The sequence below is a fragment of the Sprattus sprattus genome (genome assembly GCF_963457725.1).
Source record: "Sprattus sprattus genome assembly, chromosome: 13".
Taxonomy (NCBI): domain Eukaryota; kingdom Metazoa; phylum Chordata; class Actinopteri; order Clupeiformes; family Clupeidae; genus Sprattus; species Sprattus sprattus.
The window spans coordinates 19,449,745-19,475,354 of record NC_137911.1 but is presented as its reverse complement, the minus strand read 5'-3'; the positions used below and the strand labels follow the sequence as shown (position 1 = coordinate 19,475,354).

Sequence of the window (25,610 nt, the reverse complement as noted above, 5' to 3'; positions counted from 1 at the left end):
CAATAGCTCACTGCGTGGCTGTGCTGGTTCGGAGACAAGAGTAGCCTGAAGTGTGGAAGAATCCTCACGAACCGGCCTTGGTGAAAATGGCGTTGAACCTTACCATCAACTCCAGCAATCCACCCTTAGGTATGCGTTGTGACAGTGTTTTTGATCGTGCAGTATTAACGATAACCAAACCGCACAGACTTGTTGTCCAAGTAAGTTAGCTATCCAACTTAACGTAGCCGACTGTCATCCTTTCAAACCACAGTGACACGCAGCAAGTCTAGCTAGTCTTGCGTTTGCCTTCGTGGCATAGTGTCGTGTTTCATTGTTAACCAACTTATAATTGTGGCAAATTGTGTTCTTTTGCCATTGTGTTTTGACATTCAAACTAAATTAAATGTAATTGCATTCTTCTAAATGTCCGAGTACAAAGCATCTGTTATGAAGCAAACATTGGCGTTAGCTTAACTAAAGAACAAGTATTGCATTCAATGTGTAAGTAAATAGTATCTGGCACATTTTTACAATATAATGAGATGGATTGCGTTGATTTCATCTAATTAGACTGTATTTATTTCATCCTTCGAGAGGTTGATTCACAGAATAGCAGCAGTGATTGAGGGAGTCTGTAATGTTTTGTTTCTTTTTTTATGACTTAGTAGCGCCGTCGTGTGGTTATTACTGTCACGACAGGCTGATGCAAGCCACATGAAAGTGTTGGATGGCAAATACATACAAGGGATAGGCTTATTATATTCTTGCATTTTGAGGTCAAAGACATGGCACGATGCCTGGATGCTAACGAGCAGTATTGCGTAGACAAGATGCAATCTTGGTTAGTGTGTAAGATGCACACTATATAACTTTTGTTTCCTGGCTGAGGCTGTCTCTTATGTTGGCGGTGACAGATGATGCATGTATAACCTTTCTTCCAGAGCTTACTGTATCATCACTCACATTGCTCTTTGACATACATGGCCAGTAAACAATTGATGTGGTGTGCTAGAGTAATGAAAATGCCACAGTTATTTTATTCAAACATTAACCACCTCAGCACAGGTTTGTCATTATGACTAAGCTATGATACAGCTGTATAGTAGGTGTTGATTATAAGGTATTATCTATAAGCTAAGGTGTTAGCTAATGTGCATATCTGCCCCAAGGTACTTAGATGCTAAGATTCAGTCAGTTGCATGTAGTCTGTTCTTAGATTGAACATGTATCAGCTGTATTGGATATGTTTGCTCTCTTGGCGTCCTGGCCTGTCAATCAATTTGTGGCTGAGTGTGAGGAATGTGTGCCGTGTTCTGACAGGTGTGACTGCTAATGTCAGTTCTTTTCCCTCCCTGGCAGGAGCGCTGTTGACTGCTGAACATGTGAAGGGCACCGTTAACGTGTCAGTGGAGGAGGGCAAAGACAACAAGCTACGTGTGTCTGAGTGAGTATACACACACACACACACACACACACAACACAACTCAAGCAGAGAACACTTCAGTTAAGGAATTGAAGACTGTATGGTAAAATGGGTGAGGTTTGGCTCTGTTGGTTACTGTTGCTTGACTTCTACCTCTCCTTGTGTCTGCTCAGGGATGTGCAGTTCAGCGACGTAAACTCCATCACCCGCTACCTTGCCAGGGTGGCTCCTAGCCTGGGCCTGTACGGCTCCAACATGCTGGAGCAGACGGAGGTAAGGGAGCTCTGCAGTCACATGAAGACGACTGTCAGATCCTTTTTTCTTCACTTCAGTTCACTTCACTTCAATGTTATTTATAACCACAGTTAAATTAGTCTCAAGGCACTTTACCGAGCCCAAAGCCTGAACCCCCTGGAGGGCACACTAAGGTGGAAAACTCGCTTTTAATGGGAAGAAACCTTGAGCAGAAGCCAGCTCAGAAGGGCGGGGCCCATCTGCTTGGGGCCGGCTGGGTAGAGATAGAAAGGGGTGGAGAAGAGAGGTCAGAAACAAGCAGATTCATTTATAGACATGTGTTTTTTTTACATGATGCCTATAAAATTACATGATACAGACAAGATTGATAGTGGATACAAATGGTGAGAGCCAGCACTGAAATAATGGGTGGTAGAACAGCTTAGTGGGTATACAGTGTGCTCATGAGGTTACTATTGTAAGAATAAGCAGAGCTTTGAAACAGAAATTATGCCAATTATGGCATCTGTTTATATTACTGGCAAATAGGCTGGCATATAATAAGCAGAGGAGAAATGTGGGAATAGGCAAATGTGCTATTTGCAATGCTTCTCTGTGTGGCTGTGCGTGTTTTTTTTGTTTTGTTTCTGAATCACTGGGTCAGGCCCAACCATTAGCAACAATACCTTTTATGATGATTCCGCAGAAGACTGTTTTAATCGTGGCATATATGTTTTATAATGATGTTACCGTTGACAGAATGTTGTGGTATATATTCAGCCTTCTTATTTCAGTTAAAATAAATCATTCATATTCTTCCTCGTAGCTGGCCACTCTTTTCTTTATATGCTCCCTCCCCCTTGGTAATGTAGAGTTGTATCTGTATCTGTCATCTTCTTTAGAATAAATGTCCTTTTCTGAAATTGTGGGTGATTTGAAGTTAATGGTTAACTCTTCTGCCTTCTGTGTGTAACGCCTGTCAGGTGGACCACTGGCTGGAGTTCAGTGCTCGTCGTGTGTGTGGTCAGTCCAACCTGACCCCCGCCTTGGCAGAGCTGGACAAGGCCCTGGCGCTCAGGACCTTCCTGGTGGGCCATAGCCTCACGCTGGCTGACCTCTGCGTATGGGCGGCTCTTAAGGGTCAGTAGACATGTCACTTGACCTCAGCTCTGGCTGTGCATTTGTAAGGTGATTGAGGTGTGTGATTAAGATGGTTGGAGCTACATTGATGTGGTCGATATGGACAAAGTCAATTAGATATCAGTCATCATGGATGCTGATTTTGATTACTGGTTTGATTAATGGTTACTGAAAAGGGTAAAGAGTAAGGTCTTTTTTCCACTTTTTTCTTATTTTTGAGGGAGTCTCTAGATTTGTGCCTCGATTTCCCAGTAAATCATTTTATTTCATATCATACCGTACCTTTGTGGGTCTTGGTAATTCTCTATTTAGTGTTTCTCTCTTTGTGTTTTCATTCAGGAAGTGGTGAATGTCAGGCTATCATGGCCAAGACGGGGTCTTGCCCTCACGTGTGTCGCTGGTTCTCCTTCCTGAGCTCACAAGTTCCCTTCGTCTCTGTGGGCAACAAGTGGGCCACCACCAAAATGGCCGCAGGCAAAGCTGTAAGTTCAGCAGCGACACCTGAGCAGAATTAAGTCTATGTCCCTCACTTTATGTGTGTATGTGAAGCCACACTCAGGTTGGTCTGTTATTTTGATAATGGTTTTGTGTGTGTGCGCGTGTGTATTTATTTATTTATTTTTGTTGTTATTTGTTGTATAGACAGAGGACAAAGATAAGAAAGCTGATGTGGGGAAGTTTGTGGAGCTGCCAGGGGCTGAGATGGGAAAGGTTGTAGTTCGGTTTCCTCCTGAAGCTAGCGGGTGAGTAACTTACAGCTTGACCCACTTGGCCATCACCGGGTCGTTGACAACATCTTGGCTTAGTTTCTCGCTCAGGAGTGGCCCTTGACTCACTTTTTACATGTCTGAATTGCATAAGATTTAATTTTGTTGGGACTGCCTAAAATAAGTAATATTTCCACACATTTTTCTGACACACTCGTTCTCAAGATCAGAAAGATCTTTCCTTTGGTGCTCCACACAGTTAAACTGCGCACCCTGTTTTTGGTCATATCCCGCAAAACGAACCAATATTTCAATTTGATGTTTTGTTGAGGTGTACATATCACTGAGATCCAGTTTTAGTCTCATGAGTTCCGTTGGGTTTGTTGTTGATTTCAGGTATCTGCACATCGGCCACGCTAAAGCTGCGCTGCTGAACCAGCACTACCAGCTGTCCTTCAAAGGCAAACTCATCATGCGCTTTGACGACACCAACCCTGAGAAGGAGAAGGAGGACTTTGAGAAGGTGGGTGAGCGGAGGAAGAGGAAGGGCATTCACACCTGACTGCCAGTGTGTTGCCAAACCAGACTATGGCTTGCTAAGGTTGTGTGTCCTTATTTATTAACTGCTGACTGATTCAACCACTAATGGTAACAACTACTATTTATAGTGCGATTTGATTTGAACAGTGAACACTTGTGACCTTTATGGAAAGCCGACACAGATTCTACCACCATCAACACATCACACAGTTGGTTGGAAACTAGACCTGGAGTGATTTCAATCCACTTCTTATCACCTGAATTACATCCTCTGTAGAATGATCAGTTGAACACAATGTCTGAATTCAGGGATCTGCCTCTGCCCTCTAACATCTTCCCCTGTGTCCTGCCCTCAGGTGATCCTGGAGGATGTGGCCATGCTGCAGATCAAGCCAGACCAGTTCACCTACACCAGTGACCACTTCCCTGCCATCCAGAAGCTGGCGGAAGGGCTGCTAAAGGAGGGCAAGGCCTACATCGACGACACACCCCCGGAGCAGATGAAGTTGGAACGCGAGCAGAGGGCGGAGTCCCATAACCGTAGCAACTGTACGTGTCGCAGAAGAAACCTGTACACACAAACACACACACAAACACACACACACACACACACATATAGTTCAAGCACTGCATCAATGTGTACACAAAAACACATAACAAGATATGAATTCTCATAAATGAATGTTACATTTAAAGTACAAGATCAGACACATATTTATCTCTGTAGCCATGATAATATATTGTTATTCGGAAGCATCTATCTCATAGAACTGTACCATATAAACATTAGGTTCTGAAGCCTGACGTGTGTGTGTCTGTCTGTGTGTGTTTCCCCTGCAGCGGTGGAGAAGAACATGAAGATGTGGGAGGAGATGAAGGCGGGGACAGAATACGGCCAGACATGCTGCATGCGTGCCAAGATGGACATGAGCTCCAACAACGGCTGCATGCGCGACCCCACGCTCTACCGCTGCAAGAACCACGCCCATCCTCGCACCGGCACCACCTACAGGTCTGTCCTAGGCTATATCATTCACCACCACACTATGGAGGGGGAATACTGGGGTCTGTCATATTTTATATCTTACACCAGCACACTATGGAAGGGAAATAGTGGGGTTTGTCATGCTATATCATACACCATAACAATATGGAAGGGAAATACTGTCCCTGTGTCTTGACTGGGGAATATTGTCCCAAGTCCCCAGACTAGATGCTGATTCTACAAAGGCTTTGTACCAGGTCAGGGCCAGGTCCATTTCAGTCCACTGTTGGAGACAAAGGGACTTTAAGGGCCTTATGCCTAATCACAATCTTAACCTTAACTTTAAGAAGTGCAGAAAGCACGCCTTGGCAATAATGTGGTGTTTTTATGATGAGCCCTTAAGATGTCTGAATCTGAATTCGGCTGGTCAAGACCCAGATGGTAGTGCCCAAAATACTGCAGCTTGGGCCAACTACCACTGCCCGTGTCCACGGTGACCCAGCTTCGTACCCAGAAATGTACGCTAGTAAATGTTTACATTCCTCCTCTCTCTCCCCCTCAGGATTTACCCCACATATGATTTTGCCTGTCCCATCGTGGACAGTGTTGAGGGGGTGACCCACGCCCTGCGTACCACCGAGTACCACGACCGTGATGACCAGTACTACTGGCTGATTGACGCTCTGCACCTGAGGAAGCCCTACATCTGGGAGTACGCCCGCCTCAACCTCAACAACACTGTCCTCTCAAAGAGGAAGCTCACCTGGTTCGTCAATGAGGGCTACGTGGACGGCTGGTGAGTCAATTATTTGATTTAACGTTACGTTTGTTTATTGTTTATTTCAGGTTTCTTTACTGTTTATTTGAATGGATAAATATAAAGCCCAGTGAAAACCATTTTATTTAATGTTAAATGTTTAAAAAGAAATCCAGATCCTGTGTTTGATGTTGTAATAGGGTAGGGAGTGTAGAGTAGTAATATAAGGACCGTTTCATTTACTATCATTTTCAATATATCTTGATTGAATGAAAAGAATTGCAGACATATTTAAGGGGAGATTATTTTCAGTGTCAGTAAGCCACCTGTGTTATGATGGTCCATGTACATCGTAAGTCATATGGTTATTCTAAAAATATTCAGATGCTGCCCCAACGGCCAGTCTACTGTGTGAGTGTACAACGAGTGACCGTAATTCCTGTTCGGTTCACAGTGCTTGGATGCATCAGTTCGCCATCAATCTGTCAAAGTCTGTTAGGTTATTTATTTTAAAACCACCAAACGCAAGAGATTGATATAATGGGATTTACAGAGTTGTTGTTCTTCCATTATTTCGGCTAGCTGTCTCTCTCAACCTCTTGTAACACAGGCAAAAATCCGTGCCTATAACCCCATCGATTGAATTTCTCCCCCATCATTTTATTAGAATATCAAATTCTGTCTAGTTCCTCATTTAACTGTGATTCTGTGTTTATAACTAGAGTGAGAGATTTTTGCTGTTCTGAATGAGGTTTAAGTGGTGTTTTAATGTGATTTTTAATTCTGTTATGGCATCTCTGTACTGTAGTATTTTAACACCTGCAGAATTAAAGTCAAGTTTGTCTTCAACTGGTATTGTATTGTGTATTTTCAATACATGGGTACATTTTGCTCCCTAGAGAAGAAAAGGTGTTTTGTTGGAACGTTATTGGATCTTTGGAAGGTAACATAGGAAATTATTTATATCTTTTCTTCTTGCAGGGATGACCCTCGGTTCCCCACAGTTAGAGGAGTGCTGCGCAGGGGAATGACTGTGGAGGGCCTCAAACAGTTCATCGCCGCTCAGGTGTGTGTGTGTGTGTGTGTGTGTGGGTGTGTGTGCTACGTTTGAACTAAAGTTAAAACACAAAGCTTGATGGCTGCTTTGGGTTTTAATAGATTAAGGAAGCATATTGGTGTTCTAATAACCTTGGCTCTGTGTCTTTCTCTTTGGCTCTCTGTGCAGGGAGGCTCTAGGTCTGTGGTCAACATGGAGTGGGACAAGATCTGGGCCTTCAACAAAAAGGTAATGGAGGAGGCGTTGGCCTTCAACCCTTCATTCTCGTACTGGTTCACCTGGTCACAGAGTCTGTCCACATCGCTTGTTGATCACTATTCTCTTCAAGTAGAGGTGGTAGTTCAGTGAGAAGCCTTCGTTTCACTGGATAAAAAAAAAAGAAAAACATGTCAGTGGAATGCCTGAGTTCCACACATCAGGGCTGAACTTCATGTATGATCTCACCATAGAGGCATGTATGATCTCACCGTAGAGGCATGTATGATCTCACCATAGAGTCTGGCAGACGAGTTGTTTATGTTGACAATCCATTTACGCTCCCTCTTACTGCATGTGATGTTACTCAGGGTGGACGTACTGCCGACAACCATGATGTACTGTTTACCTGTCCACAATCAGGACACATTCTCACATTCACACAGATCCCCTTTGAATGATCCAAAATGGATTAACAAAGTTTTCTAGACACACGATATCTGCACAGATCCTATACACCCTTCAACTATCTGGACCTCCATTCATGTTCCCCTTTTGGATCTGATATCTATACAGGGTTCCCAAAGTCATGTAAATCCTAGAAAAAGTCATGGAATTTTAAAACCCAATTTTCCAGGACTGGAAAAGTCATGACATTCAGTTGATTCAATATTTCATTCTGTAGGTAGTTCTGTTTAAATAAATTATGTTACCGTACTCTTCCATAGATAGATTTTGTGATAGTTTCCATTTGAAATGACATAGCCTAGCCAAGCTAATAGAAAAGGTTGCTGTTGTTTAATTTTCACTCAATAATTAGAACCATCCTATGGTATGAAGTTTTGTGTACTTTCATTAATGGTCCTGGGGGGGAAATGGGTGGAAACCAAGTCTATAGCTTTCAACTGTGTGTTTTTTAGTTAGTGAAAAGCCCATACTTATAGGCTTGCTAGCATGAGGAGGAAGTGTAGGTTTTTTTCTCTCTGCATGAACGTGCACCAGCTGATCAGCATCGTTTCATAACTCATCACAGAGGCAGTCATGTTCCTCTCCATATTTGGCATTGGAGTTTTGCATGAACGCATCAATGGGCTCACCAGCGCTTTTCTGCAGTGCTCAGATCATTTCCTGTTGCATGTCCGATTCATTCTTATTTCATAACCGTTTCCTGTCAAAACCTCCCTCCTCCCTAACCAGCTGTGTGTGTGTGTCTGTGTGTGTCTGTGTGTGTCTGTGTGTGTCTGTCTGTCTGCCTGTCTGCCTCTAACCCGTTTCTGGCATCTATTTGTCCATCACTTTTATTTTTCCGGACGTGGTTTTGTCTCTGGCCACCGCTTATAAACACCTGTGTCAGCTTCCCACCATATTTTAACCGCTACAGTGGCAGGCTCCTGTTTGCCCATGGTACCCTACACTTGTTTCATATCTGGCAGCATGGCGCTGTTTTGCAGCTTCGCCCTCTCCTCAAGCTCCCCCTCTGCCTCCGTTTCTAGTCCTTATCCTAATCATCTTCCCAGCGCCCAGCACCGCCCCATCTATTCACCCCCTTTTCCTGTGGTGTTCCATTGAGCTTAGCTGGAATAGATCCCCTCAAATGAGGCTTTATGTGGTCAGATGATTGGGTTTTGTCCCCCTGACCATGCTGGGGTGCACCCTTTACTTTGTGTTTTAGTGCATGGGTACCAGTCAGTATAGATCTCACAAATGAAAGGACAGTAGCACTCCTGCTTCTAGTACTTCTGCCTGCTGGAGAAATCTTAGGCGGTTGCGTCATAAGTATGGCAGTCATACGGGCAAATGCTGCTATAGTTTTCCAGCCTCAACTGGAGGCTGTGTTTAGGTGTGTTCCATTCTCTGTGCGTATGCGTACGTGTGTGTGTGTGTTTGACCTCCAAGTCTTGTCCTCGCGTGTGTGACATTAAAACTGCATCTCACTCTTCTGTTTCCAAGCTGCAAGTTAACTGTAAAAAGGTACCCTTTTTTCCTTCCTTCCTTCCGTCCTTTCTTTCTGTGTCTTCCTGTCACTCATCCATCTTCACCTCTGTCCCACCTTTGGCCCATCCCTTCCTCCTTCACTCTATCCTTGTCCTTACAACTTCAACTAAATACAAATAAATGACAAAAAATCATTCAAATCGGCAGTTCTGAGCAAACTATTGGTCAGCAGGTGCCAAAGCAAAGGTACAGAAAGAGTGAGAGGAGGGAGTATATTTTCTAATTTTTTTAAAACATGATTCAGTATATCGCTACTGATATTTACCCATCCGCACTGCAACAGCTTCTGTTTGGTGTCATGCATCTCTGTGTCTCCACCTACTTAAATTTACTGGCAGCTTCATATGAAAAACATTAATGTTGAATTAATTTTGCCCCATATTCTTCCAATCGATCATTTAGATCCATAGTTTTATTAATATTTCTGAAAATATTCATGCCCAATGTAACATGTACATGTAACTATTCCAGAGAGCACATTAATAGGATAGATGTGGATGTGGAGTATGTTTAGGACTACAGAGTGCATGGAGAGGCCTGCTTGCAGTGTTTGTGCTGCTCCTGCTGCTTGATGCCTGCGCGGAATGGCTCCTGTCTGCGTCTCAATCGCCGTCTCTGACTTCCCTCCATCCCTCGGTTCTTAGGTGCCCGCCGGTGCGCTGAGAGATCTGCAGTGTGCATCATTTTCAGCTTGCGTGTGTGTTTGTGTTTCTCTGTGTTTGCGGAGGCAAAGATGTCCATGCAGTTAGGTTGAGAAACTATATGCCATGTAGGTGAAACATGGGAGGGCTAACTCGAGTGTATTTCCCTCTTTGTTTCCCTCTGGTGGCTTTAGGTGATCGACCCGGTGGCTCCCAGGTTCACAGCATTGTCAGAGTCTCTTGTCGTTACCATCTCCATCACAGATGCCAAAGAGGAGATGAAGGAGGCTGCCAAACACCCCAAGGTAATCTAATGCATTCCTAGTTGCTATAGTAATCTCACAGTAGGCACAAACTATGTCTGTTCCTGATTCTGACCTTGATTGACAGGTTGTTTCAGGTCCATTAGTCCACTCACTCGACTCTCTGATAAATGTTACCTGACCTCATAGAATCAGTAGGAAGTTGGAATGGGTAATTCTTATAGCAAGGGTTTTATAGCAATTCAAAATGTAAGATTATTTGGTTTTGACTGTTCCTAATACACTCAAATGTCAAATTTCTTAATGAGTATGAAACGCTGTATGTCTCCTGTAGAACGCTGAGGTGGGCATGAAGACGGTATGGTATGGGCCGAAGGTGTACGTGGAGGGAGCCGACGCAGAGACCTTCAGCGAGGGAGAGACCGTCACCTTCATCAACTGGGGCAACGTCATCATCTCCAAGATCCACAGGTGATTTGGCTTTGCTTTTACTTCTTCATCTGGTCAAAAGCAAGGGCTTTTTAAACAGAAGGACTTAGAACATAGGAGGGGGAAAAATAACCTAAAATATACAGGTTTAGAATAATATGTATAATAAAATAATATTAAGTATATAAGTGTGACTACCAGAAACATCGGTCAACATGAATTGGTTTGAAATTAAAGCAACAGAACAGATTGGCAGGAAGTTAAAGCAGCAGAAAAGAGTTCAGTCCTGAGCTAGCTACTCCGTAAAAGGCCAGGGTATACCCCTCAAACATCAGCAACAGCACAGTTGGCACTGATAAAAGCTTGCTATGCAGCATGCTATCTGGTGTCATTTGGTAATATAGTTAGCAGCCTTTCTTACATATTTGTGGGGTAAGTGTCCTGGCCCAAGGCAGCATAGTGCATAGCCTGGGCAGATAGCTGGAAAACAAGTGTGTTTCATCAGTCCTTCACATGAAACTATACCATCACGTAACTGTGAAGGCTACAATAAGTAGATAAGACTATGAGCACTAAATCTTAGATCGTCAGACCACCAGCCAAGACAAGACTGTATGTCATGATTTAACAATTGTATATAAATGACTTGTCTCTTTCATTTCTGGTCGCGATAGAGATGGCAGCGGAGCCGTGTCGTCACTGGAGGGCCGTCTGAACCTGGAGAACACCGACTTCAAGAAGACCACCAAGATCACCTGGCTGGCCTCTACTCCCAAAGCCCCATTCGTCCCCACCGTCTGCGTCAACTACCAGCACCTCATCAGCAAACCCGTCCTGGGCAAGGATGACGACTTCAAGACCTACATCAACGAGAACAGCAAAGTGAGTAGAAGCTTATTAAAATTAAGGTTTCACTGTGTTCCACGTGCCTGCACTATATAGTAATTTAGTGCATGCCGTTTAAGGACTTAAGTAGACATTTCATGCTTCATTTGTGCTTAGAGTCTGGAATAATGCAACACAACGTCGTTTAGTTTTTAATAGAGCCCTGTCTTCTCAGGTTGAGGAAAAGATGGTTGGAGACCCCTGCCTGAAAGATTTGAAGAAAGGGGATATCATCCAGCTCCAGAGGCGGGGCTTCTACATTTGCGATGAGCCCTACGAGCCAATCAGGTTTCTCCCTTTTTATGACGCACAATATATACCTCGGCCAATCCACTTATCCACTCTTGACTTCTGTTAAAGCTAGTACAAGTTCAGAGTTAAAATGAGTGTTGCAACGATTCACTTTCACTTATCTGAGAACTGTGGGGTTAGGTTGTTAAGGTATAGCTAGGAGGCTCAGACCAACCTTACGAAAGTATCTCTTACAGGAGGTATAGTAAGAACGTTGTGGGAAACATCTCAAAACATTAAAGGATAGCTTAAGGTATAACTCACAAATGACGCAGCGTTAAGAAGGTCATGGGGAACCTGGCCCAGATGGTTAACAGAGTGAGGGTGTGAGAGGGTTCCAGAGCAAGGTGTTATGACGGGGTGCTGGGGAAGGCTTAAGGCAACCTTGCCCCTGCCAGTAGATGGGTTCTGCCCAGATCATGACTCTGGGTTTCTGTTGCTTGTTACCCTCCCAGTCCTCACAGCTGTAAGGAGAGCCCGTGCGTGCTGCTCTACATCCCTGATGGCCACACCAAGGAGATGCCCACCGCTGGCTCCAAGGACAAGAGCAAGGGCAAGAGCCAGGCAGATGGCAAAGCTGTGAGTGTCCCCAGATGGTCCTGTACCTCCAGAAACACACAGCACAGCCCCACCACACAGGCTTTTATTCTGATTTACTCTAATTATCCATCCAAATAACAACTCCACTCTAGAGGAAGGTTGGCTATAATCTAAAACCATTCAACAGAGGTTGTCATTATTTTATCAGTCTATTATTTAATTAATATTTGCATTTATTTAGGGAAATACTGTATGTTGAGCTTTGAGAAGTTCTGCTATTTCTCAAAAAAGAAATGGATCATTTTAAGCTGTTATGCCTTATTAGTGCACATAAGATGTTCTGCATCCATCCATAAGCTTTTCAAACATTATAACATTGGTCTTATTCGCTTTTGTGTGCTTAGGTGAAAGCAGAGCCAAAATCCCCCGCTAAGGGTAAGGCCAAACCAGCCCCTGCCCCCTCTGCGGCCCCTGCCTCCACCCCCAGTGGTCCCGGGGATGCTGTGGCTGTCTTCAACCGCGTGGTTGCCCAGGGTGAGGCCGTACGTCTGCTGAAGGTAGACAAGGCTCCCAAGGAGCAGGTGGACGCCGCCGTCAAACAGCTGCTGGTGCTCAAGGCCGAGTTCAAGCAGCTCACCGGACAGGATTACAAGCCTGGCATGGCCCCGCCCAGTCCTAGCCCGGCCCCAGCACAGAGTGGCCCCGCCCCGGCCTCCACTTCCTGTCCGTTCGCACGTGTTGCCCAGCAGGGAGAGCTAGTGAGGAAGCTGAAAACAGAGAAAGCTCCTAAGGTATGATGTTTGCTAAGGCATTAAGATTTATTCTCCTAAAACTTTTATGAAGTACTTAATGAAGTAAGGAGTTGCAGGAAATATGCAGATGAAGCCATCTTAAAACATATGTTGGTTTGCTGTAACATCCAAAGCTTAAAAAATTGGGTAGATGAAAATTGTTAATTATTGTACTCCCAATCAGCCAAAATAGATATAGCAAAAAGATTCTCTTTAAGTCTTAGATGTGTCTGTTGTGCCATCTGTGAAATTCCTACCCTGTTCGGTTACAACAGAAAGTTAGAGTTGGCAGCTTGGTAAAAAAAACAAAAAAAAACAGAGGTCGGGCACAATTAAATCAGTAGAGTCAGTAGGGTTATGGTTCTTCTCTGCCTGTTTGTGTCTTTCTCTATCTGATTGTCTGTATGTCTGTCGGTTGTTGCCTCTCCCTCATGTTACGTCCTGGCTTGCTGCCTGTGTACAGGACCAGGTCGATGCTGCAGTGAAGGAGCTCCTGTCACTGAAAGCAGAGTTCAAACAGATCACAGGACAGGATTACAAACCTGGCATGGCTCCTCCCACTGCTGCTCCTGCCCCCGCCCCTGCACCTGTACCTGTCAGCACCTCTGGCGCCTCCCCTGCTGCCTTATATGGTAGTGTGTCGGAGCAGGGGGAGCTGGTGAGGAAGTTGAAGACTGAGAAGGCTCCCAAGGTAAACTGGCAGGCTCCCTAAGCAGGGCACTGTGCACAACTAAGCCAGCAAAGTTAGTCTGGATATATAACAACATGTGCCCAATCATACTGTCTGATTTCTGAGTCTCTGCTTTAATTAGTCTGCTTAAGAGATGTAGCTGGCAGATTGACAGTGTTTATGGTCTGCAGTGTAAAATGAAGAAGTTTAAAATCTCTACAGAATCGTGTAGGGCTGCAACAAACGTATTCTTTGTTGAAAACCTCACAGTGTTCACTGCTGACTTATTGGAATGCTTTATTCAATGTAATGTCTGGTGTTTCAAATGTAAGAATCTTGCCACCCCTCGGTTAATGTAGAGCTCTGTCTCTCTTGGGCCCCCTCCTGTAGGACCAGGTGGATGCAGCAGTGAAGCAGCTGTTAGCCCTGAAGGTGGAGTTTAAGCAGCTCACTGGCCAGGACTACAAACCTGGAGCCCCTCCCACCAGCCCCGCCCCCACAGCGTCAGCTCCCGCCGCCACGGCAACAGGCGGTGCCAACGGCATCTATGAGCGGGTGACACAGCAGGGAGAGCTCGTGAGGAAGCTCAAGTCTGAGACAGCAGCAAAGGTCAGATGCAACACATGTTGACACATTGTCAGTCTGCTATTAATCCTCTGTTCGTTTGTGTCCATCATATTGCCTTTGTTTGGATTTTATTCCCCTATTCATCATCGCGTAGGAAAGGTTATCTATTTATATGTCAGTATTAGATGTGCACTGAAAGGGGCTACAGAGGAAAATTAGCTTATTGGTTGTATTTGTTTCTTTTGATATTCATGCATGTAAACTGTCTACACTATATAATCCATAAATAAATGTAAACACCTCCATTTCTGATGCCCTTCCCTCAGGACCAGGTAGATGCTGCCGTGAAGCAGCTTCTGGCTCTGAAGGTGGAGTTTAAGCAGTTCACTGGCCAGGACTACAAACCTGGAGCCCCTCCCACCAGCCCCGCCCCCACACCGTCTGCTCCTGCCGCCACGGCTACAGGTGGTGCCAACGGCATCTACGAGCAGGTTTCACAGCAGGGAGAGCTCGTGAGGAAGCTGAAATCTGAGAAGGCATCAAAGGTCAGAGGCAACACATTTTGACTACTGTACACTGGCTACACTATAAAATCCATAAATAAATGTAAACACCTCCATTTCTGATGCCCTTCCCTCAGGACCAGGTAGATGCCGCCGTGAAGCAGCTGCTGGCTCTGAAAGCGGAGTACAAGCAAAAGACCGGGCAGGACTACAAGCCTGGCGCGGCCCCCGCTGTTGCCCCCGCAGCTGCCCCCGCCCCAACACAGGCCGCCGCCCCCAGCCCCGGCCAGCCCAGCTCTCCACAGGCCCAGTCGCTGTTCTCTCAGGTGGCCCAGCAGGGGGAGCTAGTGAGGAAGCTCAAGTCAGAGAAGGCACCCAAGGCAAGTGGAGCATCTCTTTCTGAGGTCTATGAAAGTTGCCTGTGGGGTTTCGAGCAGCAGAGGTGTGGGGAGGGGACCTGCTAGGGATGTGGGAATGTAGCTCTGATCACCAGTACCTGGCCAGATATTTTCACCCAAAATTGCTTATCTTTTTCATCTTTGTTCCTCTCTGTCCGTCTCAGTACCACATAGACATTGCACTAACTTTCTGTTGTTCCACTATCTTAGCATGTGATAATGTTGCTGAAGCGTGTAGATCCTCAGTGTAGGTGTGGCAGTGTGTGACGAGCCTGTCTGTTCTCCTCAGGACCAGCTGGATGCTACATTGAAGGTACTGCTAGAGCTTAAGGGTCAGTACAAGGCCCTCACTGGGGAGGAGTACAAGCCCGTCACCACACCTGGGGCCCCCGGAGGGACCGCTGGCGAGAACAAGAGCCGCAAGGAGCGCGAGAACAAGTCCGAGAAGCAGGAAGGAGGAGGAAAGAAGAAGGGAGGAGATAAAAATCACGGCAACAAAGAGGGTGGAGCAGGATCAGGTGCAGGAGCAGGAGGTGCAGGTGGAGGAGAGGGACAGGGGCCAAAGAAACAAACCAGGTGTGTTGGCTGGGGGAGGAAGAGAGGGAGGGAATGAACATGGGTGATTGGTACCCAGCGGTAGTCAGCAGTTCAGACTTGTACCGTGCCTGAACTAGTGTTACACTGCTGGGATAGAAAGGCGCAGCCAGTTTGACTCCACCCAGATGCTGCTGTTTTAGTGGTGTCTGATTCTGAGTCATGGCTGTGCTGTGTCCCCTCTGAGAGTTGAATGTTCCCAAATACACTGGGGCATTCCTAGTCTGGAGACAAACATTCATTGCAAAAGAAAGAAAGAAAGAAAGAAAGGATGAAGAAAATGTGTGATTGGAGATTTATAGAACCCAAACATTTTGGTGGTTCTAAATTCCTTTGCTTGAATCCATAATTAAATATGAATGGTTCTTATTTTTTAATAGTTTTCATTTTTACATGTGCGATAGCTTTAGTTGATTGGACTTCCTGGTTTGTGAGGGACCATAACATCAATTAACTTTTACATTTTATTTCTTGATCGCAGGTTAGGACTGGAGGCAAAGAAAGAGGAGAACCTGTCTGACTGGTATTCGCAGGTGGGTGGAATAGTCTCTTGTTTGACCATACTCTCGATTTTGATGGGTAGTTTAGTTTACTAGTTTACTTTATACTGTGGACAATCCCCATTCATTGATGGTGTTAAATCTGCTGTCCCCTATTAGTTATTAAGAGGCAACCTTAGCTTCAGTAGCTTTTCTTTAGTAGTCTGTGAACGTAATGCAGCTCAGGTCAGACCCCTTCAGCCTGTAAAAGACCCTCTCATCTCCATCTACTCCAGGTGATCACGAAGGCGGAGTTGATTGAGTACTACGACGTGAGTGGCTGCTACGTGCTGAGACCCTGGTCCTTCTCCATCTGGGAGACCATCAAGGAGTTCTTCGACAAAGAGATCAAGTTGTTGGGCGTGGAGAACTGCTACTTCCCCATGTTTGTGTCTCAGGCCGCCCTGGAGAAGGAGAAGTCCCACATTGCAGACTTTGCCCCGGAGGTAGGTACAGAGAGATAAACCCCTGGTAAACGGTCTCTTGATAAGTACAGAGGTCTTGCTTATTGTAATTTTAGCTGAGGAAAATATCACAGAGTACTCCATTTGTATCCCTGGAGAGGAGAGAGAAAATTGGACCTCAATGATTGACAGAGTTTGAGAAATAATGCAGAATGTTCTATATTTCCTCACAGGCTAGACCAGTTTCTTTGGTGTTTTGTTTTTTAGCACATTACCACTGGTGTCACTGCTGTATTTACTCTGGAGATAAATATAAGCAAGGGAGGGGAGGAAAGCGTGGTGCTCGTTTGGTTGAAAGGTCAAATGAGGCAACGGCAACAATTTAGCTGGTTTGTGGGGACTGAACCACAACCAAAACAGATCTCAGATGGTGGGTGAAGCGAGGCGAGCACAGTTTCGTTTTTCTCAAGCACTGTCTGGTTGTTATGTCTGCTGCAGGTTGCCTGGGTAACCAGGTCAGGCAAGACAGAGCTGGCGGAGCCAATCGCTGTGAGACCCACCAGCGAAACAGGTCAGAAAACCACCTCTCTCATTACGACATCAGTGCTTCAGCTGTCAGATGCACACAGACGCTCACAAACACAGTTACAATCTTCTCAAAATGAACAGTTTGATTTCGAAGAAGTGAAGGGAGACACACACACACACACACACACACACACACACACACACACAAATAATGGACATGCATATACACACTCTTAACTCCAATGCCCTCATCCTGTGTTTTAGCCATGTATCCTGCCTATGCCAAATGGGTGCAGTCCCACAGAGACCTGCCAATCAAACTCAACCAGTGGTGCAACGTAGTGGTGAGTGGCCTGAAACACACATATCTGTTACCCTATCCCTGGGTCCATGCTTTGTAGAGACTTTTCACACTTGATGATGGTGTGGTGATGTGGTATTAACATGGTAATGCCACCCCGTTGTGTTGGCAGTTAAGGGGGTGTACTGTCAGCTAGCGATCACGTTCCCCTCCACTGCTATCCTGTCTCTGAGTGTGTGTCATGTATCTTCGTCCCTGTGTGTCTCCTCCTCAGCGTTGGGAGTTTAAGCACCCACAGCCCTTCCTGAGGACCAGAGAGTTCCTGTGGCAGGAGGGACACACGGCCTTCGCCACTAGAGAGGAGGCTGCTGAGGAGGTGAGGAAACCAGGCTAAACACACACACACACACACACACACACACACATACACCCACGCAGTGCTACTGTTTCAGGTTGACCAGTATAAACGCACATATACACACACACTGCTACTGTTTGACCAGTATGAACACACACACACACACACACAGAGACACACACAAACACACACACAGTTGTGTTTTTTCTTCAGTCAGACAAAGAACTGACTGAACAGACAGAGAACTGACTCTTGTCTCTCCTTCCCTGTGGTTGTTCAGGTGCTGCAGATCCTGGACCTGTATGCACGTGTGTATGAGGAGCTGATGGCCATCCCCGTAGTGAAGGGCAGGAAGACTGAGAAGGAGAAGTTTGCAGGGGGAGATTACACCACCACAGTGGAGGCCTTCATCTCTGCCAGTGGCAGAGCCATTCAGGTGAGGACAGCGCTGTTCAGGTCACCCATCTTCTGCATGTATTCACGGAAGGTTGACTAAGGTTGACTTTTACCTGAATTTCCCTCAGGATTAATAAATCTGTCTCTATCTATCTAAACATCTTATCTTATGTTCTTTCCTCTCCCCCCCCCCCCCCCCCTCTGTCTCCAACCTCAGGGTGCCACCTCTCACCACCTGGGCCAGAACTTCTCCAAGATGTTTGACATTGTGTTCGAGGATCCCAAGAAGCCTGGCGAGAAGCAGTACGCCTTCCAGAACTCCTGGGGCATCACCACCCGCACCATCGGCGTTCTCACCATGGTGCACGGGGACAACATGGGGATGGTGCTGCCGCCCAAGGTGGCCTGTCTGCAGGTAAGAGCCGGGGAGGTCACCAGAGGGTATGCACACTGAGGACATGTCCACTAGAGGGTGCTCTAAGTGAGGTATATTGGTACAGCCAGCTGCACTGTTGAAGCCAGTACACAACTGGTGTAGCATTTGCTCACAAGCTCTCTGGAACTATCTATTCTAATAAAGCTTGAGAATGAATGGAGACGAAAGAGAAGGGAAGTATTACACTGGTTTGGCTTCAGTGACCATATCTGCAGCTTCCTGACTTTACCCCATAAGATCTCTACAGCACAGAGAACAATTTCACACTCACCAAATAACACATGCGTTTTGTCATGTCCATTCTATTTCACTCATCGCTGACATGTTTTTGAACTACTTACACACACACACACACACACACACACACACACTCACACACTCACTAACTCATCTCTTCCTGCGTTGCTCTCCCAGGTGGTGGTCATCCCGTGCGGGATCACCGCGTCTCTGCCGGAGACTGAGAAGGAGCTCATCCTGGCCCAGTGCTCCAAGTACCTCGGCAGGCTGCAGAAGGCCGGCGTCAGGGTCCGCGCTGACTTGAGAGATAACTACTCCCCCGGCTGGAAGTTTAACCACTGGGAGCTAAAGGTACGGCCACAGGGCTCCAGATAGACTGTAAATGCTTCTCAACACCAGCATGTAGTAGACTGTGTGTGTACAGACCAGTGCTATATGTTAGAGCTGATATTAAATTAAGATGTGAAGAGCTTCTGGTGTTCTGTTTGTAAGTCCTTATTTTTGGGTACAAGGTTGGTTCATTTTGAGACATTACAAATGTTAGTACAATTTGGTTGTCGAGTACATAAGAGTGTAAGCTGTTTCATTCTCCCTGTTCCTGTATCTGATACTTTCACTTTCATTTGTCTTTTACTTCCTCTCTCTCTCTCTCTCTCTCTCTCTCTCTATCTTAGGGTGTGCCCATCAGGCTGGAGGTAGGCCCTAAGGATCTGAAGCAGGGGCAGTGTGTGGCTGTGAGGAGAGACACTGGAGCCAAGATCACCCTGCCAGAGGCTGAAACAGAGAAGAGGATCACACAGCTGCTGGAAGAGATCCAGAACAACCTTTACCAGAGGTGTGTGTGTGTATATACACACACTTACACACAGACGCACGCACACTCACACACACACATACATACATACATACACACACACACACGGACAGTGTATGTTTTACACACCAAATGGTGCATGTTTTTCACACATACACACACAGTGTATGTTTTACACACACACATACACACACACACACACACATACAGAGTGTGTGTTCTGACGCATATACACTTCACACAAAAACACTCAGCGCTCACACTTCAGTTTAACTGGTACTGGGGAAGCTGTTTATACACACCCCTTACCCACCTACTCAGTCTGTGAAGTTAAAGTATGAAGTACACAGAGGACCTCTGCAGCACCTTCTACTAAATGTTCACGCAATTATTCACACTGAGCTAATTGATCACATGTAAAACAGTCCAGTTGAATGAATGTAATACCGTTTGCTGCCAGAATTAACATGTGTGTTGGTGATACTTATTTTGTGTGTGTGTGTGTGTGTGTGTGTGTGTGTGTGTGTGTGTGTGTGCGCACCTTAGAGCTTCTGATGATCTGAAGAAGCACATGGTAGTTGCCGACACCATGGACAAGTTCCAGAAGGACCTGGAAGAGGGCAGGGTGAGTAACCGGTGGAGAAGGAGTGGACAAAAGGGGGGGGGGGGGGGGGGGTCCTTGAATCCTGAAACAGTTAACAAGTCTTGTGTTTTCTGTTAAGATTTTATGATTGCAAAGTGACCACTCACACATCTGACTTCTTTAGATTGTCCAGATTCCATTCTGTGGAGGAATTGAGTGTGAGGACTGGATCAAGAAGATCACTGCCAAGTAAGTAAACTTATCAGTGAAAACAGCTTCTTTATTTCTCCTACTGGTGGTCAACGAGGGTGTATTCATATCATATAAAACCTGTGATGTGCAAAGTCTGCAGTGTAAAATGCTGAATGTTTAGATTCCTTATCACAGCACTTCGTGCCACCAGCAACACTTCACTGAGACGCATTATGTTTGCACTTAGATTTATAATTAATCATTTATCCAAAAGCAACTTGTAGTTGCAGCGCCTTGGGTTGTTACAAAGGTACGACACGCGCAGTTGTTCTTTTTAATCTTAAAAAGTGCTTTAAATCAGTGTTGGCTGCATGAACTAGCGTTGTGTCAAACCACTCAATCTGTACCTGTACTAACCTGGATAGCAGGAGAGGTTCACCACTCAGGGTGTGTTGTCACAAACCTCACCATGCCTCCCCCCCCACCCCGCAGGGATCAGGACCTGGAGCCGGGGGCCCCCTCCATGGGCGCCAAGAGCCTTTGCATCCCCTTCCAGCCCCTGAAGACACTGCAGCCTGGCCAGATGTGTGTGAGCGGCAAGGAGGCGGCCCAGTATTACACGCTGTTTGGCCGCAGCTACTGAGAGGCCCCAGGGAGACGGAACAGAAGCACTACGTAGCACTAACCTCATTGGTCCCTCCCCAGGATCACTCCTCCTCCCGTGGCCAGGGATGGTGAGGGGTGGGGGGTGGTCGGGAGATGGTAGAGGGTAGAGACAAAGTAACCTTTACCCAGTTCTTAAGCCTAACTGCCCTCATTCTAAAACTCCACTGCATCCCAACAATGCTCATATTTTGGGGGAGGGGCAAGGGGGGCCCCTTCACCCTTCTTTCTCATTCTCCTGTTCCTCTCTCCTAATAACCTCAGGACTGTTACAAGCGTCAAAGCTTAACCGCTGTCTTGAGGAGGGACGCACTTTCTTATGTAGTTCCTGTCCTTAGAGGAGTAAACCACAATGCAATATGTTTTGGTACCAGCAGGAACGTGTCCTCACTGCTTCTAAGAGTCTGTGTCTGAAACTATCAGGAAAATGTTTCCCTGCCGCCTGTGCTGGGAACCTCTGTCTGTAATGAAATAAATAAAGGAATAATTAATTTTATTCTGGTTTCTGTTTTGTCATTCATCGAAGACAGGATGTTTCTTAAATGATATACTGAATATCTGAGGCAATAATTTGTTACAATTCAATGGTTGTGTTGTTCACATGGCCTCCAAGTTATCAGTGTTGGGAGGAAAGGAAATGTTTCATGGACCATAACATGCACTTGATTCGATCAGAGGCCTTCCTGTTCTGTATTTGAAACAATTTGTTACAGTCCTCTCTTCGGCGCAGTATGGTTCAGGCTCTATTGTGTGATCTCTGCTTCTGGCACGCCCAGGAAGACCCTCTGTTCATTGGAATGTCATAAACATGCGTACTGTCCAAAAATGCCATATTAAAACAAGTTTGGTCACAATACTGTTAGTTTCAGTTTCTTAAAGAGTGTTTGCCAAGCATGAAGTTCACGTTCAACTGAGGCAAGTCAATGTAAAGCATAATATGAATATCACCCATTTTCAAAAGTGCTGGCGATAGACGCCGCATACCTGACAGGCAGGTGACAAGTCGACATTCCTGCTGGTCGCGTGCGTCACTGGGCACGTTCAGGGGCGGGCACTACACACCCAGGGCGGAAGCGAGCTAATGTATTGGATCGATTTGATTTCTCTGAACACACCTGCGTCAAGCCGGTTTAAGGTACAGTATAGCGAAGGATAACTTCTAAAAAGTTATACGGACTATATCAAATACTTATACATGGATCTAAATATCGTGCTTTTATGGTGGTTTTAAATGTCTGATTGGAGTTGTGTTTTGCTTTAGTGCGAGTTAGAAGTGATTCCCTGTTCTGGCGCAGTGAAGTTAGTTTCAGGTTCCATATTCGACAGATTCGCATATTCGCACGCTTAGGGACCGTCATTAAATTACCACTCTAACAGCAGCGCGAGTGCATACTCCAACAGCAGGAATGCTTTGGCTGAATTGCTTTAATGCTTTGGCTGCATTTGACACACCAGAATGCCAAATGGTTAGAACTACCAAAATACATGCGTTTTTTCTACGAGGAAATGTTTCTGTTGTAATTGTTTGTTATTGTGATTTACTACCAAAATACATCTGTATTTTTTTTCTATGAGGAATTTTTTTTTTTTTTTTTTTTAGCTTTCACATGAAGTGACATTGGAATGCTTTGGCTGCATGTGACACAACATAAATTATTGTGATTTTAAGCACCCTTCAATGTTTGTCCACATTAAATTTAAGTATTATTGTTGCCTATGGGGAAAAGGAAATATTACTATTCACATTACATTACTCAATCGTTTTGTTACCTGTGTCAACTCTGACATCACGTTCTCAAAACAGTTAACACCTGTGTCTGAACAAAAGCACTCTGGACAAAATGACACATTTGCAAAAGGCTGTTACTCTCTCAAAACACTTAAACCATGCAGCAAAAGCAAATCTTGCCTTCAAACACTACAACTTGTTGCCAATTGAAAAGCACTCTTTAATCAATCATTTCACACTGGACAACAAAATAAAAAATATGGCCATCAATATGAACCAGTGCAGTCCTGTTGACATGCCAGTGGCATTTCCTTGCTTTACATAGTTATACTTTACACAGAAATACTCAAAATCAGAAACAATTCCATGCCATTATTCTCAAAACTTTAGCTGAAAACTGAAATACGGAGAAAAATATGAAAAATATGGGAATATACAGTAACAACTGTGTTCAAATTAGTAATTGTCTATTCGTTTACGACAAAAGAGCCATGGTTCTCTGAAGACAGGTTCTCTGATCCATGCTTGCAAAGAGACGTGGCACCTATATAGGTGGAGAGGGACTGATTGCTCATTGAAGAGTTGTGCAAAGGAGTTTCATACAGGTGATTCAGACTTATGCAAGGAATCTATACGACCTGTGAAAAGATGTTTTCCTTTTGTTTAGCACGGGAAAACCAATAGAGTTTGGGGTTTTTGAATGACATCTATGTTAACTGTTTTGCAAAAGGGTGTGAGAAATCTGTGAACCCAATGAAAATGTATGAACACATTTGCAAGAGATGACTTCTGTTGTGCAAAGAAAGTAGTCATGAAGACCAAGTGGGTTCTAGTTTACCTAAGCAGGTAAAAGCAATCGAGAAAAACTGTATGTGTCACGTGGACCCCAAACTTTGTATAAGGCATAGTTTACATGGGGGTAACAAGATACGGAACAATTCATTTTGATCTTTAGCCCACTTCAATGTATCCACATTCACCAAAATACCTATTGTATCCTATGAGGAAAATGATTTTTTTCAATACCTTTCAAATTAAGTGACCTTTTGGGCCCAAACTATGTACAAGGCTTTGGTTACATAGGAGGACCAAGATACGGCACCATTTATTCGGAACCTTAGCCCTTTTCAGTGTATATCCACATTCACTAAGAATACCATTGTTTCCTATGTGGAAAATGACTTTTTTCAATACCTTCCAAATTAAGTGACCTTTTGGGCCCAAACTATGTATAAGGCTTTGGTTACATGGGAGGAACAAGATACGGCACCAATTATTCGGATCTTCAGCCCATTTCAATGTATATCCACATTGATTATAAATACCATTGTTCCCTATGAGGAAAATATTTTTTTTCAATAGGTTTCATGTTAACTGACTTTTGGGGCCCAAACTTTGTATAAGGCTTTGGTTACATGGGAGGAACAAGATACGGCACCATTTATTCGGATCTTTAGCCCATTTCAATGTATATCCACATTGATTATAAATACCATTGTTTCCTATGAGGAAAATTATTTTTTTCAATAGATTTCATGTTAATTGACTTTTTGGGCCCAAACTTTGTATAAGCAATATGCTAAGTGATGTCAAGAGCACTAAAAGTATTTGTATATATACTGTATGTGTGTGTGTGTATCCACCAATGATTCTCTTATTGTTCATGTGACACCTTGGACTATGCGCTACTGACATTTCTAATAGCAGTCAGGTGGTACTACTACCATCAAGAGGGTGCAACCACAGCTAATGGAGCAGCGCTAATTGTTTGGATTAAGTTATGTTATTACCATTTTCATACAAAACAGTCAATGTTAATTTATGCATGAATTTCAAGCAGCAGTGTGATTAGCTGTGGTAGATTAAAATGTGCCAGGTAAATATTAGGTTAAGATTAGATGTGGTTGCACAACCCTAATGTCTTGTTCTACAAATTTGTTTGCACCATATAGTACTATAGTAATAATAATGAAAGAGCAGAGGCACTCTGAGATAAAAAAAAAAAAACACAAAGAAGGCTTTAATCACTTTGTTTTCTGAACACAATAATACCACCTGTTCCTGAGGCTTAGATTGCACCCCACACTATAATACTACCCCCTCCTTTAACTGTTGGCAAGAGACACACATTTTTATATCTCTCCCCCTCACTTCGTGGAACATACACGCTTTGCTTGTTGCCAAACTATTCAAACCTGGACTCATCAGTACACACAACACTTAAACCAATCTTTCTTTGTCCATTTCTTGTGTTCTTTTGCAAATTTCAGGCGTTACACCTAATTGTTCTCTTTTAGTAATGTTTCTTTGCTGCTATTCTGCCAAAAAGTCCTTCTCCCAGTTTCCGACGGACAGTTCTTGAAGACACTGTTGCACCATTAGTCAGTGTGATGCTGATCTCGTCACACAGTTCTTGTAAAGTCTTTATTCGGTCCTGAAGACTGAGAATTTTGAGATGCTTCACTTGTGTGTCTGAGAGTTTCCTTTTGAAACCTCTCCCCTTTCGGTTCTGGTGCCATGGTGGTCTAAAGTGTACTTTACAGTGCTTGGACTGCATCTCAAGTCCTTGGCTATGTGGCAGTAACTCCAGCCAGCATCAAAAAAAGGCTTTATTCAAACCCGTTGCTCACTCGTTAGCTCCTTCTTCACCTTAGCCATGTTCAAAGAGCAACATGTGCTTCAAGACTGCTTCTAGAGGCTTTGGATCTATACCATTTGGTGGTGTGGCCTCAGTGACAAAACCCTGATGTTACCAATCACTTAATTAGCAGGATAGGCCATGTACATTCAAAAGAATCGCCGAGCTGTGTCCTAAGACTCTTGCATCACAATCAATTTAACCA

The 25,610-nt window shown here is 44.7% G+C and overlaps 1 protein-coding gene across 1 annotated transcript; it reads left to right on the top strand.

Moving 5' to 3' along the window:
* eprs1 (glutamyl-prolyl-tRNA synthetase 1) lies at nt 1-21,534 on the top strand. Its single transcript, XM_080850049.1, has 35 exons — nt 1-129; nt 1,342-1,426; nt 1,579-1,678; nt 2,623-2,779; nt 3,119-3,261; nt 3,422-3,522; nt 3,883-4,009; nt 4,383-4,575; nt 4,867-5,038; nt 5,574-5,807; nt 6,750-6,834; nt 6,994-7,053; nt 9,851-9,961; nt 10,254-10,390; nt 11,023-11,230; nt 11,409-11,521; nt 11,980-12,103; nt 12,469-12,855; nt 13,319-13,546; nt 13,916-14,134; nt 14,419-14,637; nt 14,733-14,975; nt 15,283-15,569; nt 16,069-16,120; nt 16,363-16,572; nt 17,029-17,101; nt 17,323-17,402; nt 17,634-17,735; nt 17,998-18,153; nt 18,331-18,528; nt 18,964-19,137; nt 19,461-19,621; nt 20,147-20,225; nt 20,368-20,432; nt 20,868-21,534. The coding sequence occupies exons 1-35, from the start codon at nt 87-89 to the stop codon at nt 21,016-21,018; spliced, it is 5,277 nt and encodes a 1,758-aa protein (XP_080706175.1). The 5' UTR covers nt 1-86; the 3' UTR covers nt 21,019-21,534.
* The last annotated feature ends 4,076 nt before the right edge of the window (nt 21,535-25,610 follow it).

Bases quoted from the DNA above. Each gene is read 5' to 3' on its own strand.
- eprs1 (XM_080850049.1), top strand. From the start codon at position 87: ATGGCGTTGAACCTTACCATCAACTCCAGCAATCCACCCTTAG. The intron at 4,576-4,866 runs GTACGTGTCGCA...TTTCCCCTGCAG, and splicing joins GTCCCATAACCGTAGCAACT to CGGTGGAGAAGAACATGAAG. The intron at 16,573-17,028 runs GTAGGTACAGAG...TGTCTGCTGCAG, and splicing joins TTGCAGACTTTGCCCCGGAG to GTTGCCTGGGTAACCAGGTC.